The sequence below is a fragment of the Cynara cardunculus genome (assembly GCF_001531365.2).
Source record: "Cynara cardunculus var. scolymus isolate 2C chromosome LG 9, CcrdV1, whole genome shotgun sequence".
Classification (NCBI taxonomy): Eukaryota; Viridiplantae; Streptophyta; class Magnoliopsida; order Asterales; family Asteraceae; genus Cynara; species Cynara cardunculus.
The window spans coordinates 4,707,862-4,723,981 of NC_037536.1; the positions used below are offsets into that span (position 1 = coordinate 4,707,862).

The 16,120-nt window shown below is 34.0% G+C and overlaps 1 protein-coding gene across 1 annotated transcript; it reads left to right on the top strand.

Moving 5' to 3' along the window:
- The first annotated feature begins 9,230 nt into the window (after positions 1 to 9,230).
- Positions 9,231 to 15,809, top strand: LOC112518002 (transmembrane protein 87B-like). The gene is made up of 5 exons (XM_025125490.1): positions 9,231 to 9,546; positions 12,247 to 13,186; positions 14,055 to 14,150; positions 14,246 to 14,382; positions 15,419 to 15,809. Exons 1-5 carry the CDS (start codon positions 9,281 to 9,283, stop codon positions 15,600 to 15,602), a joined length of 1,623 nt encoding a protein of 540 aa, XP_024981258.1. The 5' UTR covers positions 9,231 to 9,280; the 3' UTR covers positions 15,603 to 15,809.
- Positions 15,810 to 16,120: the final 311 nt, after the last annotated feature.

Sequence of the window (16,120 nt, forward strand, 5' to 3'; positions counted from 1 at the left end):
TTGGACAAAGCCGTGTTTAATTAGACAAGATGAAAGTTTAGCATACCACTAACGTAGAGCTTATTTTAAGCCATATAAGGATTTAACAAGTTTACACACATGACTATCACTAGCATTATAATAACCTTCAGGTAAGTTCATGTAAACTTCTTCAATTAAATCACCATATAGAAAGGCATTATTAACACCTAATTGATATAAACTCCAGTTATTTTGGACAGCTAAAGATAAAATGCAACGAACAGTTTCCATTTTTACTACAGGAGAGAAGGTTTCATCATAGTCTAGACCTTCTCTCTGACTGTACCCTTTAGCAACAAGCCTAGCTTTGTATCTTTCAATTTCCCTAGTGGATTTATATTTTATTTTATAAATCCGTTTGCAGCCTATAGGTCTTCTACCTTTAGGCAAGTCTGTTATAACCCAAGTATTATTTCTATGTAAAGCTTCCATTTCATCATTCATAGCATTTATCCAATTAATATCAATACAAGCTTCACGAAAATTTTTAAGTTTAACAGATTTATTTAGATTTGATACAAAGCATAAGTTTTCAGAAGAAAGACAGGAATAATTAACAACTTTTTCTAAACCATATTTGACTTTTCCTTCAATAACAAAATCATTATTTTTTTGTGGAAACACAGGAACTCTAGTAGACCTTCAACTGGATTGACCTACAGTAGAAGGTGTACTTTGAGTACCCTCATAATTGAGACTTTTATCATTTCTTTGAGAACTGGCAGCCTCATCAGTGATACTCACGAGTTGCCATCTGGTAACTCTTTCAAGATTATCTTCAGTATTGACTGAAGACTCTTGATTAAGATATTCATTAGAGCTGCCTAGAGGCTCCTAATTGGCACCTCTGTTTTGGCTACCTAAAGTTCTTCTACTATTAGGGACAGGATCAGTTTGATTTTTGGTGTTATTACCAATATTGTCTCCATTATCATCACATGATAGACAATCCACAATATCATTAAATGAACCATTCACAAAATCAAAGAAATTTAGTCTATTAACATCATCATTATCTTTTTCATCAACACTGTTCATAGTCATCTTAAACGGAAAAATATGTTCATAAAATTTTACATCTCTTGAAATAACATACTTTTTAGACTCTAAACTAAAGAGTTTTTATCCTTTCTTCGAACTAGCATACCCTAATAAAACCCTTTTTCCAGATCTTGGAGAAAACTTATCTGAGACATTAGGTATAATAGCAAAAGAAAGACACCCAAAATTTCTAAGATGAGAGAGAACAGGTTTGAATTCGTAAACAAGCTCGTAAAGACACTTACCACTTAGAACATAAGAGGGGCCGTATTTATTAAGTAGGTAGATGTGAGAATGCACTCACTCTACATGTTTAAAGGAACTTCTCCCTGAAACATAAGATCCCTAGCCACATTCAACAAGTGTCGATGTTTTCTTTCAACAACCCCGTTTTGTTGGGATGTATAGGCACAAGAAGTTTGATGTATAACACCTTTGGATTTAAAAATTCACTTAAGTTGTGACTTAAAAACTTAGAACCATTATCACTTCTAAACACTTTAACTTTTTTGCCAAATTGATTAGTAAGTAAATTATAAAAGGTGAGAATACTATCTATAACTTCATGTTTTCCTTTTAACAGAAACACCTAAACAACACGGGTGAAATCATCAACAATAGTAAGAAAATACTTGTAGCCTTCCCTACTTTGGACCCTATAGGGTCCCCAAATATCTAAGTGAACAAGTTCACCTAGAACTTTGGACTTATGGACACTAGACTCAAATATCTAAGTGAACAAGTTCACTTTGAACTTTGGACTTATGGACACTAGACTCAAATAGACTCAAATATCTATTTTGCCTTATGGCAGATTTCACAAGGGCCATAATTATCACTATCTATCTTGAGATTTTGTTTTAAAACATTTACAACCTGACTAGCAGGATGACCAAGACGACTATGCCATAGCTAGGTAGAAACAAGACAAGACATATTCATTTGAGAGGTATGATGATTAGACTCACAATTATTTTGATCAAAATAGTACAAGCCACCTTCTTGGCTACCAGTACCCACTACATTCCTTTGAGTCGAATCCTGAACATAGCATTTAGATTCATCAAAACCTACAAACACTTTGTTGTCCCTAGCAAGTTTATGAACATATAACAGGTTGACTTTGAAGTCTAGGACAACCAACACATCAAATAAAGTGACATTATTGGACAACTTAAAATCTCCAATTTCTTCTATCTTAGTTGTAGTTCCATTAGGGTGACTAACTCTAAGATCAAGATCAGATATGTCAGCAATATTATTTAGAAAAACAGTATTGTAGGTCATATGATTTGCACCCGAGTCAATAATCCAACCTGATCTAAGAGAGTTGAAGTTACCTGCCATGTTAGCAGTGGCAGCTTCAGACGACTTATTTTGCTCAATTAGACCAAGAATCTTAGCAATCTGGTCTTCAGAAAAAGGAAAGGAAGAGTTGGAAACAACAGACTTAGTAGGATTTGTTTTAGGAACAGATTCAGACACATACATTATTACATAACCCTTAAAGGGTTGATTTTGAGATTTGATTCGATTATGAAAATTATTAGGGAATCCAATCAACTTAAAACACCTCTCAATAGTATGTCCAGAGGCCCCCACAGTGTTTACAACTTAGGGAATTAACTATACCAAAGCGACGTTATCATCATTTGACTTACTAAAGAAAGCAACATTTGGAGATCTAGATTTGGATTGAGACATGTTCCCCCCCCCCCTGAGATTATTCCCTTGAAACCAGGGAAAAGGCAGTTTTAACAGACGGAAGAGGATCACTAGTCAGAATGTTACTTCTAATGGGTTGATATGTGTCATCAAGACCCATCAGAAACTTCATGAGTTTAATAAGTTTGGTGTGTACAAAAAACTCTTGAGATGAATTACAAGTACATGAAGGTAACTTGACAAGGGCATCAAATTGTTTCCATAAAAAATTGAGTTTATGATAGTATTCAGAAACAGAAGTACCATTTTGGCTTAAGTAGTTAATTTTATGATACAAGTTAAACATGACAGATCCATCAACTTTATCATATGTTTCCTTTAATTCATCCCAAACCTTAGAGACCTCTTTGGAGAATACTTGTCCAAAAAGAGGTCTTCGGTCATAGAACTCAGAAAAAGACAGAATAATAAAGGCACAAGAGAAGAGAAAGGAGAGAAACAACCTGAGTCCACACAGACCTTTTAACCAAAGGTTAAAAGAATATGAAAAGCATGCAATGCAAGGAATAAACCTGAGAGGATCTTGAATGCCAAGAAAAATGATAAACGAAAAGTCGTTTCCTGTTTAACAACAACAGAAACATGATTCAGCTCTGATACCATGTTCAAAAATATAAAGCAATACATTCATAACAGATTCATACAATATTACAAATCAAGAATGAAACCCTAACTATACAAAGTTAAAAGCTTAAACATCTTACAACCAATATAAGCTAGAGAGAAAACGTATGAAAAGGAAGAGTAAAAAAATGAGAAATGAATTTAGAGTCGGATACAACTCCAATAAATACGAATGAAGAAATGACAAAAACAGCCCTTTAAGATATACAAATTTAACTCCGCTGCCCTTGATGTATTCCCACATAAGTCCTCTAAGTTTGACCTTCAGAATCCACATCTTTCAATCTTGACAGATTCAGTCCCTCAAATAGAAAACAATTAACAAAAGTTAAGATTGTAAAATAACACATATTTTAACAGGGTTGTTTGGTTGGATTTTTCATTAAGTTTTGTATGAATAAAGTTGTTTGTGGATTAATCTATGTATATAAATTGAGAAGGTGTTTGATGGAAGAAGCGTATTTTTTACGTTGGATGGATAGGATTGGAAAAACTTGTCTTTCTACATAAAGCCCTCGTGTGTGCTTATTGAATAAGTCACTATCTATGTCATTGTCACTACCAAATAGTCATGTATAGTTGACCGAACAAGATGCGAGTCCTATTAAGCTCATTAAACTGCTAACAACTAAATCTTTAGCACAATGTTTCATAACGAATTAGTGACACTGCAACGTGCGATGCAAAACACTAGTTATACTTATAAGAATATGACAAGAACAATAAAAGCTACAAGCCACCTTCTAGAGTCCCCCCCCCCTCGCAGTATCATTTCACAGTCATGATGGAAGAAGGAAATTACTACGAGTCAGTACCAGGTGGTGGTGTCGTGCTTGAACTCGCAAACTCCTTCTTGGATACCCAACATCTTACCGCCAAGGCAACACGCAAGAACAATAAACATGCTTTTAGATAATTTTTAGTTGTTATTTTGCGTCAAAATTACATGCACAATAGAGGGAGTTGCTTAATCTAACATGTTTTTGCGTTTTTTTTTTGTATTTTAGCAAAATATAACGGTTAGTTTGTAACAAAACCGTATATATAATAATTAAAAAACCATTCACTCTTGAGACAAATATTGTAGATATCTGAGCAATATTTTTAAATGTTTTAATTAAACAATATTACCAATCAGACATTATATTATTTTTCAACAAAATATTAATCTTTAAAATCACTCATAGATACACGATACCTTGGGGAAAATCCCATAAACAAGAATTGATAAGGGATGATGCACAACCCAACAACTCAAATACGAAAACAAAATAGAATCTTTTTAAAAGCTGGGTTTTTTGCTCTAATTCAAGATACTTGAGTAGGCGTTTATTAGTTGTTTTTCTTAAACACTTTTTAGGTGTTGTCGTTTTGATATTGTAAAAATAGGTATGCCCATTTCCCCCTTGTAATTTCTCTTTATTTTCAATAAAATTTTCCTGAGGTTCCGTCCCCTTTTCCCAAAAAAACAAAATAGAATGTCAAGGATGGTCGAACAAAGGTCCACAAGATCAAGATCAGCACAAAATGCTAGCAATTACAAAATACAAATGCACATATCTCTAACGTGATTTCACTATCAGTGTGATAATGTATATTCATAGAGAAACATATGGCATTTCTGTATTGATAATGGGATTCTTACTTTACAATAATTTCTTAATTAATGTTTGATGAAACCTCGGTACGGACTCTCAAAAATCAATAAATGCGAAGAGACTCACAACTTACATATGAGTCATGTTTATCAGTTTCTTACATATCACCCAAAAATAAAAAATACCATGTAACTGATTAAATATTGTTTAATAAATTTGATACCATAGAAATTAGTAGTATATCAAGTCAATTTGGAGAAGTCAACTACAAAATATCGAGTGGTTAGAATTTATAACAAGTCAACATCAGTGGGTCGATGATGTGAGTTGAAATTAAATACTTGCAATCAACTCAAACAAACGAAAGGAAAAAATTGGTCTGGAAAAGAAGACAAAACAAAGTATGTCTCATCATTAATATATAACAGTTACCAAATAATTATTCAGATGCAAAAATGCAATGCTAGACTAAGGAGGTGTATGGTAAGAAGTATTAATCAGTAATTAATGAGAATGCAAATTAAAGAAACTGTTTGTTTTTATAATATAATGGGTTTATTACTCCAAAAACCCAAATTTTAAGGTTAAATTGAGTGGAATGAAAATTCATTCATATTTTCATTCTCTGTCATTTTCATTTTCATACCTATTTTCATTCATCTCCTAAACCAAACGCCGCCTAAGGATATCAACAAACAATAACTTATACCGAACATGGTTGAGCTTCAATTTCTTCGTATTCATCAATAGACCGTATTCTTAAATATACTTGAAATATAATCAATGACGAAATACAATATATGATTATATTCACAAGTGACAATGAAAATATGTCAGAAATACATAATTAATCAACCGGTTCAATACTTATGCACATACTTGGATCAAAGATCATGATTAGATTATGAAAATTAAAGATTGTGACAGGGATTTACTTCTTATGGACGAATGTGGATTGCAATGTCATAAAAACAGTTCGTTCAAATGAGTAAAGATAATCAGTACATGAAAATAATATGTTGATCAGTATTTCTAACTAACGTTGTCGTCTTCATCAACATGAATTACGAGCACATAAACTGTTGTAGACGTATAACAATGTCCCACAACATATTACAAAAGTTGTTGAATTATTAATATCATTCTTTTTTAGTCTAATAATAAATAAATAAAAGGGCAAAATGCGTGAAATAACAACACACTTTTACAAATTTACTTATTATAACATTCTACTTTTAGTTTTTCTTATTACAACAATGTACTTTCAAAAAAAAAATTATCAGGGCATCATACTTTCAAAAATTTACCCGTGAAAGCATTGGGTAACTTTTTAATTAAATTTACACATTATATCAGGTTTCTTTGCCACCTCATCGTCCACGTAGGCTGTCCACATGTACGATAATGCTGACATGACATTTCTTATTATAGCAATGTACTTTCAAAATTACTTTATTATAACATCATTAATTTCTATTACATCATTGTATTTTTAATTTTAATAATTTTATCGTTTAAACTTTGCAAATTTAATCAAATGTGTTTACTAAAAATTATAATATTAAATTGTACCGGTGATGCTTGTATGTAACACCCAGATTCACGTTTGCGTATAACCAAGTATTTCATATATCAAGAAATACAAATTTACATATTCGGTCTCAAATATACAAAAGCTACATTATAAAAGTAGCTAACAAACTTTTCCACAAAATCCATATACAAAACTTGTATATATAACAAGTATTTCAAAAAGACCACAAATAAACATGATGTCCTCCACATCCCATGTAATCATATAAGACATCTCACAATTTCCCTTACATTGAGCCCGACCTGTAATGCACATTTTTGAAACACAAAATGAGGGTCAGGCCTTGAGGTCTAGTGAGAAATCCCTTTTATGTAATTACAGGGTGAAAATCACCAAATCAAGTTTATAAATCCATATTTGTAACACTAACTTTTAGGATTAAAATTGTCCTAAATATCATGAAGATTTTATTAAAGCAATTTGGGCCAAGTATGAAAGTTTGTAGATTTATCTTCAAAGATCTAAAAAACAAGTCTTCAGACTTATCTTTAGAGATTTGAAATGTGCTTACAAGATTATGTCTAAATCTCCAGACTTATCTTCAAAGATCTGAAATGTGATTACAAGACTAAATCTAAATCTGCAGACTTATCTTTAGAGATTTGAAAAACAAGTCTTCATACTTATCTTCAGAGATCTGAAAAAGAAGACTTCAAACTTATCTTCAGAGATTTGAAAAACAAGTCATCAGATTTATTTTTAGAGATCTGAAAAAGAAGACTTCAGACTTATCTTCAAAAGATTGAAAAAGAAGACTTCAGACTTATCTTTAAAGATCTGAAAAAGAAGACTTCAGACTTCGGATGAGCTCAAACACACAAGTGTAAGTCTGAAGAGATATTCTTCAGAGTTATTTCAAGAGAGAACCTGATTAGCGTTAAGTGTCAAACCTGAAGACGAAGTCTGAAGACCTTGAGTTCAGAATTATTCTAACTCTGAACGAGAGGATAATGTTGATTCTATAACAACCTATTTGCGATAAAGATTATCTTTCCATGGGTCTGGATAATTTTTCTAAGGTTCAAATGAACAACCAGAGTCCTTCTGGTCAACTAGAGCCCCTCTAGTAAATAAAAGACCATCTAGTCTTAAAACAAGTTCACTTCATTTCATCAATAGGATGCGACAACCCAAATCCTCGCATTACACATATGTGATAACTCAAGGTCATCGCATATAAGGATGCGATAACAAAACCCCATGATAAAAAATATCATCATTCCTATAAATTGATTATGCCTCTCTTATCCCAATATACTCGGCTCTTGATTATGCTACCCCTATTACAAGAATATACACAACTCTTAATGATGTCACCCTTATTACAAAATAATACCCAACTCCTGATTATGCCACTCTTATTATGAAATAATACTCAACCTCTTGATATGTCACGCTTATTTCCACACATGATATAATCATGACAAAACCACCATTTTGCCAATAATAACATCAAAATAGTTTCATAACAGTAACTCATATAAAGAACCATACGGTTTCATACCAGTCTCACCATCATGCTAAAATAGCATCCAAAAATAGTTTTATCATCATTCTCATGTAAGAACCATACAGTTCAAATTTCAAATACCAAATAAGGAAAGTTGATAAATTTAAACTCACCTTATGTTCACGTAGATGAAGATGAATTAATACAGCAACAAATTTCAAGTAGAAATCACAGAATCAGTTTTTCCCCCTTACAAGTCTATTTACTTTTCATCCAAGAGAACACACACAGAAAAACTTTCTTATCCTTCTTACTTACTTTTTTTCACCTCCCAATGAGGAGATGGAGTTCAAAACATTTTAAGCAATTAACACATTAAACCCCCACTTACCATCTCCTTTAAAAAACAACCCCAATCAATATAACTGAGTAACCCGGTTATCACATTATATGTGTTAGCTATTTTGATTTGTTTACAAAGTTTTTAAGAGAGAGTGTTTTTTATTTAAAAATATATAATATTTAATTTAACAAAAAACTTACATAATGATAAAAAAGATTAAATTTCATTTACTGTTTGATATATTATTGCATATATGTTAATGCTAATTTTTTTTAGCGATTTGGTGTTTTTTGCCTTCTATAATATGTCAGAAAATAAAAATAAAACAATATTATAATCTTGAATAATATTTATTATAATTTTTAGTAAACATATTTGCTTAAATTTAGAATGTTTAAAATTATAAAAATATTAAAATTAAAAGTATAATATTGTAATAGAAACTGATGATGTTATAATAAAATAATTTTGAAAATACAATATTATACTAAAAAATGTCATGTCAACACCATCGTACATATAGACAGCCGACATGGACCAATGAGATAACAAATAAACCTGGTATAATGAGTAATTTTAATTTAAAAAGTTACTCAATATTATAACAAGTAAATTTTTAAAGATACAATATTTTAATAAAAAAATATTTTAAAAATATATTGTTGTAAAAAAAATTAAAAATAAAATACTATAATAAAAAAATTTATAAAAATAGATCGTTATTTTCCAAATTTTACCCTCCATGAAAATATAGTAAATTTTGGTTGAAGTTTTGGATATTTTTTATTGAAGTGACGTCGCATTCGCAATTCTTCATCGAGCCCTAGAGCGAGCCTCCACGTCGCGTAGACTCGTCACGTTTCAACTTCCTAGATTCGAGAGAGATGAGAGAGGGCCTTCGATTCTACAATGGCGAAGTACTGCTAGGGTTTATGTTGGGTTTATTGTACTTATGTGATAACTCAATCGTTCCAATCCGAGCTTCGATTCATGAGTATCAGAACGAATTCTTCACTCCTCAGTTGAACGCTTTCCTCTTTCATGGCGGCAGTGAAGGCATCTTCGCTTCCAAACTTCACCATGATCAAGATAATCAATCTTCACTTCTTTCTCCAGGAAATAAACCCCTCGAAGGGAAATCCTTCATCAGGTTATATCTTCAACTTGATCTTGATTTCTAACTGATAATCAAGTAATCAACCCCAAAGAAATTAGTTGTCAATCCAACTCCATACATACGCTTTATCGTTCCTATGGGTTTATTGACTGATTTGTGAAGACACCATAGAAATGTTATGTTAGTCCTTAAGAGTAGATGGATCAGTCTTAATTGTGAACATTTTTTTTGTGTGCTCAACAGCATCATATATTGAAATTATTACTGTTACATGTCACTCCATTAGGTAAAGAGATTAAATGAACAAAAAACTGATCATGTAATTCGAAATAATACCTGATGGTGCTTCCACTAAGGATCCTTGCTCACTACTTCAGTTGAAGCCTAACCCTTCTTAGCATGTGCTTAAAATGATTTAATCCGAAGACACTTCCAAGACAACTAGTTCTTAATACTGATTGTTCATTAGACTTCCATTTTTTCTTTATAACATTGGATAGCATGAATATGGGTTAACTGTTAACATGACTCAGGTTGAATGGTTTGAAAAGCACTTCTGTAATTGCTGCAATTGTACGTAAAGGCGTTGTGATTTTCTTTTTCTTTTCCAATGGCCAGCCACCATCTATCTCTCCGCCTTCAACTTTCTATGATAGTCCAAAACACCAAGTTTTTTAGCTGTAGTGAAACTTCTGATGGATGATATATGCTGCTAGGATCTTTGGGACTTGATTCATGCATATGATGATATGATACATAGTGTTTTCATAACATTTTGGGATTACATAGATTCGTGACTATCATGTATTCATCTTTGTGATCATGTGTATGAATAATCCATGCAAATAAAGACTGGCTTGCAGTGCCAAACATGTTGTAGGCAGCATCTTTAATATCTCTAGTTCTCTTCCTTTGTATCTATGTGCAGGCAAGGTTGGGGTAGGATGCCAATAGCTGTCTGTTAAGTCTACTGGCTTATGGTTGTCACAGAGCTGTGACATTCTACTCCTGTTTGAATACGTCATTTTCATATGCTGGATACTTGAAACATAAAAGTTATATAAATTTGAATATAAAGAAAAAGTAGGAGAATGTTTTTGAACACTAAGACTGAATCTTCTCATTGCGGGTAGCTGGTTAATAGGAATTATAATGACATTCTGTTCTATCTGTAAAAAATTTATATCCATGATATAGTTCAGCATGGTTATTAATTTTGTGGCACATTACATAAATTTATATTAATTTTGAGTTGAAAGAACATGGTTTGACTGTGGTTCAGATAATGCATCTAAAAGCTCTATCATGCTTAGGGGTGGGAGTGGAATGATAGAAGCATACTGTATATTTCATTCTGACTCTTGGGTGATTCATCTGTTCTCTTGAAGGTGACACTTTCAAACCTGAAATGCCATCAATGTGGGAGGATTTCATGTTTTTTTATATACCAAATTCCATTTTCATGTATCGACATGGTTGATCATTTTGAAATTTAGGAGTGGGGCGCCTTTTGCCTTATTATAGCCATAGTTGGAGAGAAATTGTCGACATTGAAAGATAACTCTTTTATTCTAGTAATATTTTAGTATTTATCTTTCCTAATAGGCTACCTTTATCCCTTCGTTTTTCTCCCCCTTTTCCTCTCACTTTTATGTGGACAAGATAGCAAGAATCTCTTGCCAGAATTAGTGTACAAGCTACTTGTAGATTTAGGTTTTAGTTATATGTCATGGGAGATGCTTAATTGAGATCGTATGATAGATCAGATGATTGTATTTGGGTAAAAAGTTGATTACTGGCAACCCTAATCTGTCCCTCATGGAACCCACCTCTATGGACACCAATGTGAGGGGGCATTTTTTGGCTCACTCAGCAGCTGAAGCTAGCGGAGGAGGCCTAGGATGTCTTGTATTTGGGCAAAATCACTCCATCCCTTTGCCAACTGAGCTACATGCCAGAAGCTAGATCAGATGATTGTATTGTATACATATGATTAACTGTTTCAACAGTTATTCATGACAGAAACAGTAGCCTGTCTCATGTTTCTGTTACCATTGTCGTATTATGATCTTATTATGGACCTATAAGTATATTTTTGGTAGTGGTACTAGTCTTTACTGATATTCTTTAATGTAACAAATCATGGTGAAGCCATGTGTTGTACAACTTGTGATAAAACTCAATACAAGAAGTGCCATGTTAGCACTTCACTAAGTTTCACCAAATCATATGGTATACTAATTTAAGCGTCTCATAATCATGCATAGTGACATCAGATGCATAAAAGTTGACCTAGTTGCAGCAATTTTTTTTAACTTTGAGAGGATTGGGAGGGCAGTTTTTGTACATAATCTCGACCCTTAACTCTAGGGCTACCTATCTTCTTATATTAAAAAAAGTGACCTTATGAGTTGGCCCCAAGGCTCCCTCTTATGCTTAATATGCATTAAGCAAACTGCCAACATGACAAACATAATCATAAACCATTTGTATGTTCGGCAACCATATTTTCCCCTGTGTCTCAATTGTTCATTGTGTTGGAATGTTTTCTTGCTCGTCTGATAATATTCAATAGTGAGTAAGACTTTAAATTTTTGGCGGAGATAGTTTGACTCTGTTGTAATGGGAAATGAGGCTCTCTTTTTTTTTTTATCTCTGCTATTCAGTCCTATTCTTTGAATGGGTTTGTTGATTGCAAGTAATTTCAGATCGAATTCACTGATGTTATTGCAGGTTTGATAGTGTTACCTTCAAGAGGACAGATGAATCAGCCAAGACTCAAAATGAAATGCAGAGTAAAACTGGATTAATTGAAGCTATTATATTTGAGGTCAAAGATACAGAAAGGATTGGAGGGAATTTTCTAAAAAGTAATTCTAATGTCTTATGTTGCAATCCCAAGCTCGCCGCAGATGGGTCTTGCAATCTAGGAGAGGTTATTATTCAAAAAAATGACGACAACCCTGAGTGGCCTAGACGCATCCAGACCTTCTTTGCAGGAAAGGATCGAGAAGCTAAAATGTCTACTCAGTCAGTTGAGATAAACAAAACTGGAATGTATTATCTTTACTTTATGTATTGCGACCCACAACTCAAGGGTACAACTATTACTGGAAGAACCGTATGGAGGAATCCAGATGGTTATTTGCCTGGGAAGATGGTCCCTCTAATGACCTTCTACGGAGTCATGTCTTTGGCTTACCTTGTTCTTGGGCTTGGTTGGTTTTTAAGGTTCGTCCAGTTTTGGAAGGACATAATGCAGTTGCATTACCACATTTCGGCTGTAATTGCTCTTGGGATGTGTGAAATGGCACTTTGGTATTTTGATTATTCAAATCTTAGTGCAACTGGAAGTAGGCCGGTGGGTATTACGGTGTGGGCAGTAACCATTACTGCTGTTAAGAAGACTCTTTCTCGCTTGCTGCTTTTGGTGGTTTCAATGGGCTATGGTGTGGTGAGACCTACACTCGGTGGTGTGACTTCAAAAGTGTTGATTCTTGGTCTGGTATACTTTGTTGCTTCTGAGGCCCTTGAGCTTGTGGAACACTTGGGAAACATCAATGATTTTGCTGGAAGAACCAAGTTGTATTTGGTGCTGCCTGTTGCATTCTTGGATGCCTGGTTTATTTTATGGATATTCTCATCTTTATCCAAGACTTTGGAGAAGCTTCAGGTAATGTTTTTCTTACAAGTCCTGCCCTTTCTTACTCTGCTTCTGAAAAACGATGGTTCTGTTTGCATTGATCTTATAGGTAGTATTGGATGAATCTGTGAAGTATGTGACACTAGGGCATTTGTGAGGAGGGTTGAATTCAGTCAAACTAGGCAGAATTTTTGTGATGGAAATTATGCGTTCTTTTAAAAAATTGCACGAAAATGTGACGTACTTTGGTCCGATTTCTTTTTTGTATAACGTACTTTCAAAACCTTTGTTTTAGTATCTCTGTTGTGATATCTCAAAACATTTAGGTCCCTAGTTTACCTTTGAGATTGCATTAAAATGCAACATACTTTGGTCTGATTTCTATTTTGTGTAACGTATTTTGGTCTAGATATTTGAGATTTCACATCTAAAGTACCAAAATGAAGGTTTTGAGAAGTACATGACAGAATAGGAATCAAACAAAAGTATGTTGTGTTTTCATGCAATTTGCTCTGAAAAGAACAGTACGAATCTTCATAAATGCTTTGTTAACTTATCGTATTCCTCACTGTTATTTGCTTCACAAACATGAACTCATCCAATGGACAACACTGCTTGTTTTTTTAATACGAGGTTAAATCGGTATTCCCGAGTTTATAGACACTAAAAAGTAAGTAGTGTTTTACTAACTTTTAGTAATATAATTTTTATTAGAGGTTGTGGCCTTGTGAGTCTACAGTAATCTCTTTGATCAAGCTGCCTGTTTAGGAGGCCAAGTTTGTTACTTCTCTTATCTCCATACATAAATGATACAAAATAAACACACAGTTGGCCCTATATCCTTCTATCTTTGTCCTATAATCGTTGTTGTTGTTATTATTATTATTATGCTTTTTAGATGCGGAGAAGTATTGCTAAACTGGAGGTTTATCGAAAATTCACAAACGCCCTTGCACTTTTTGTGCTCCTGTCTATTGCTTGGATTGGCTATGAGGTACTGTTTATCTTGTCGTTCTGGTGGGATTTTGTTTGTTTTTTGTCGTCTTTATTCTGCTAATTATGTTTTACTTTTTATAACGAGTGCTGCAGCTATACTTTAATGCAACTGACCCAATAAGTGAGCTATGGCGTATCTACTGGATCATTCCAGCTTTCTGGTCATTATTTGCCTTTTCCCTCTTGGTAGTGATATGCATCCTTTGGGCTCCTTCTCGCAATCCCACGAGGTAGTCTATCGGTCGACATCTTTTCCCTCTTTTTCCTTATTTTGTATTTGTTGTGCCTTTTTAGTTTTTTAACTTAAACACATTTGGGGCACATATGGTGCATAGGATAGGACAATACAAAAACTTGCCCCATGTTTGGTGCGATGTTAGACTGGGACAGGACAGGCGCTGGGTGGGAGAAAAAAATTGTTTTTCTATCCCACCAAAATAGGTGGAACAAAAATAAAAAAGGAGATAAGATTGGTAAATTACTAAACTACCCATGTCAAATTAAAACCCTAATACCTCCCATAATTCTTTCACATGCCTAACTCACTCTTGCCTGTCTAGTCCTATCCAGTGCCGTTCACGTGTCATACGCGCTCTTAAGGGATGTATGGTGCACTTGGAAGTTGGAACAAACTCTCCGTTCCATTAGAGTTGCTACAGTCTCCTTTTACGATTTCTTTTTGAATTTATGGTCGCTTTTATGTTGTCATTATTGAAGGATAAGCATTTTAAAATCTACTACTTGCTTCTTGTGTAAAAACTCACTATGTTGATTAGGGTCTACACAATTCTTTTTCATTGTAATTACCGAAGGGTATTTTTTGACACCCCGTTCACCAACAATTACTACTTGTCATTATTGCATAGAACTTTGGACTAGCCCCCCGTGGGCGGCAGGAGAGGGGGGCGTCATGGAAACCTGCTCTATTTGTGTGTTTCAAATGTTGTTGCTTTCTTTTAACCCATTTTTCAAACCTGCTCTATTCGTTTATTATATCATTCTTGAGGGAAATTTAAACAATTTCCTTTTGTGGTAAACCTTTAAGTTACAATTACTTGCTCATCCGCTACCGTTGTGTGGGATATATGGGATTCGTGTGGTTTGGTTCCTTTAAGTTGCAATTACTTGGCCATTGTTACTCCAAAGAATTTATGATATTGATTTGGGTCTATTTTTATAAGTTATTTAAATTTATCATTATTGAAAAGTATTCGAGACATTTGGTTGGTAGTTAACAATGTTTTCCTTTTCTTGTTTGGGTTTTAGATATGCATATGCAGGGGATACGGGAGATGACTACGATGAGGAGGCGATATCGCTGACCACCGGAGTGAAAGTGGACGGTGGTGAAGTCGGAACGATGATGGAAAGGAAGGAAAAGAAAGGTTCCGCATCAACGGACCATCTTATTGGGCTAACGGAAGATCTAGCAGAAGACAAACGAGAATGAGGTTTGATCGATTCTTGTAAAGTTTGTGCCATGTATGTATAAAAACGTGCCTAACCCTACAATCGTCGTTACACGTTTCATGTTCCGACGGAGTCGGAAGTTGTGGAGTGATGATGGAAAGTGTACTTGCTAGTCGACTTGACTGTCTTTTAAATGACTACACAGAAATGAGAAAAAATGGTCACTTGCAGACTGGTGATGGCAGTATTATATCTTCTTTTTTGTCCCTGTGGTTTGTTAAAAATTTCGATTTTCGTCTTTTTTTTATTAACTTGAATATCCAACCTGCTATGTGAGCTGACTAATCCCAGAGCGACCACCTGCTTTGCAGATAGTCCGGAGTCACCGCATTTGAACCTTCGTGGCCACAAGGAGATTTTTATTCCTCCTTGAATTTGAACTTGAGATCTTCTGGTACTTTTGACCTTTGGAGTCAAGCTCAAACTAATCAGTCACCACCTTTGTGGTTGATTTTCGTCTTTATGGTTTAGAAATTGTGGTTCTCGTCCTTATGGGTT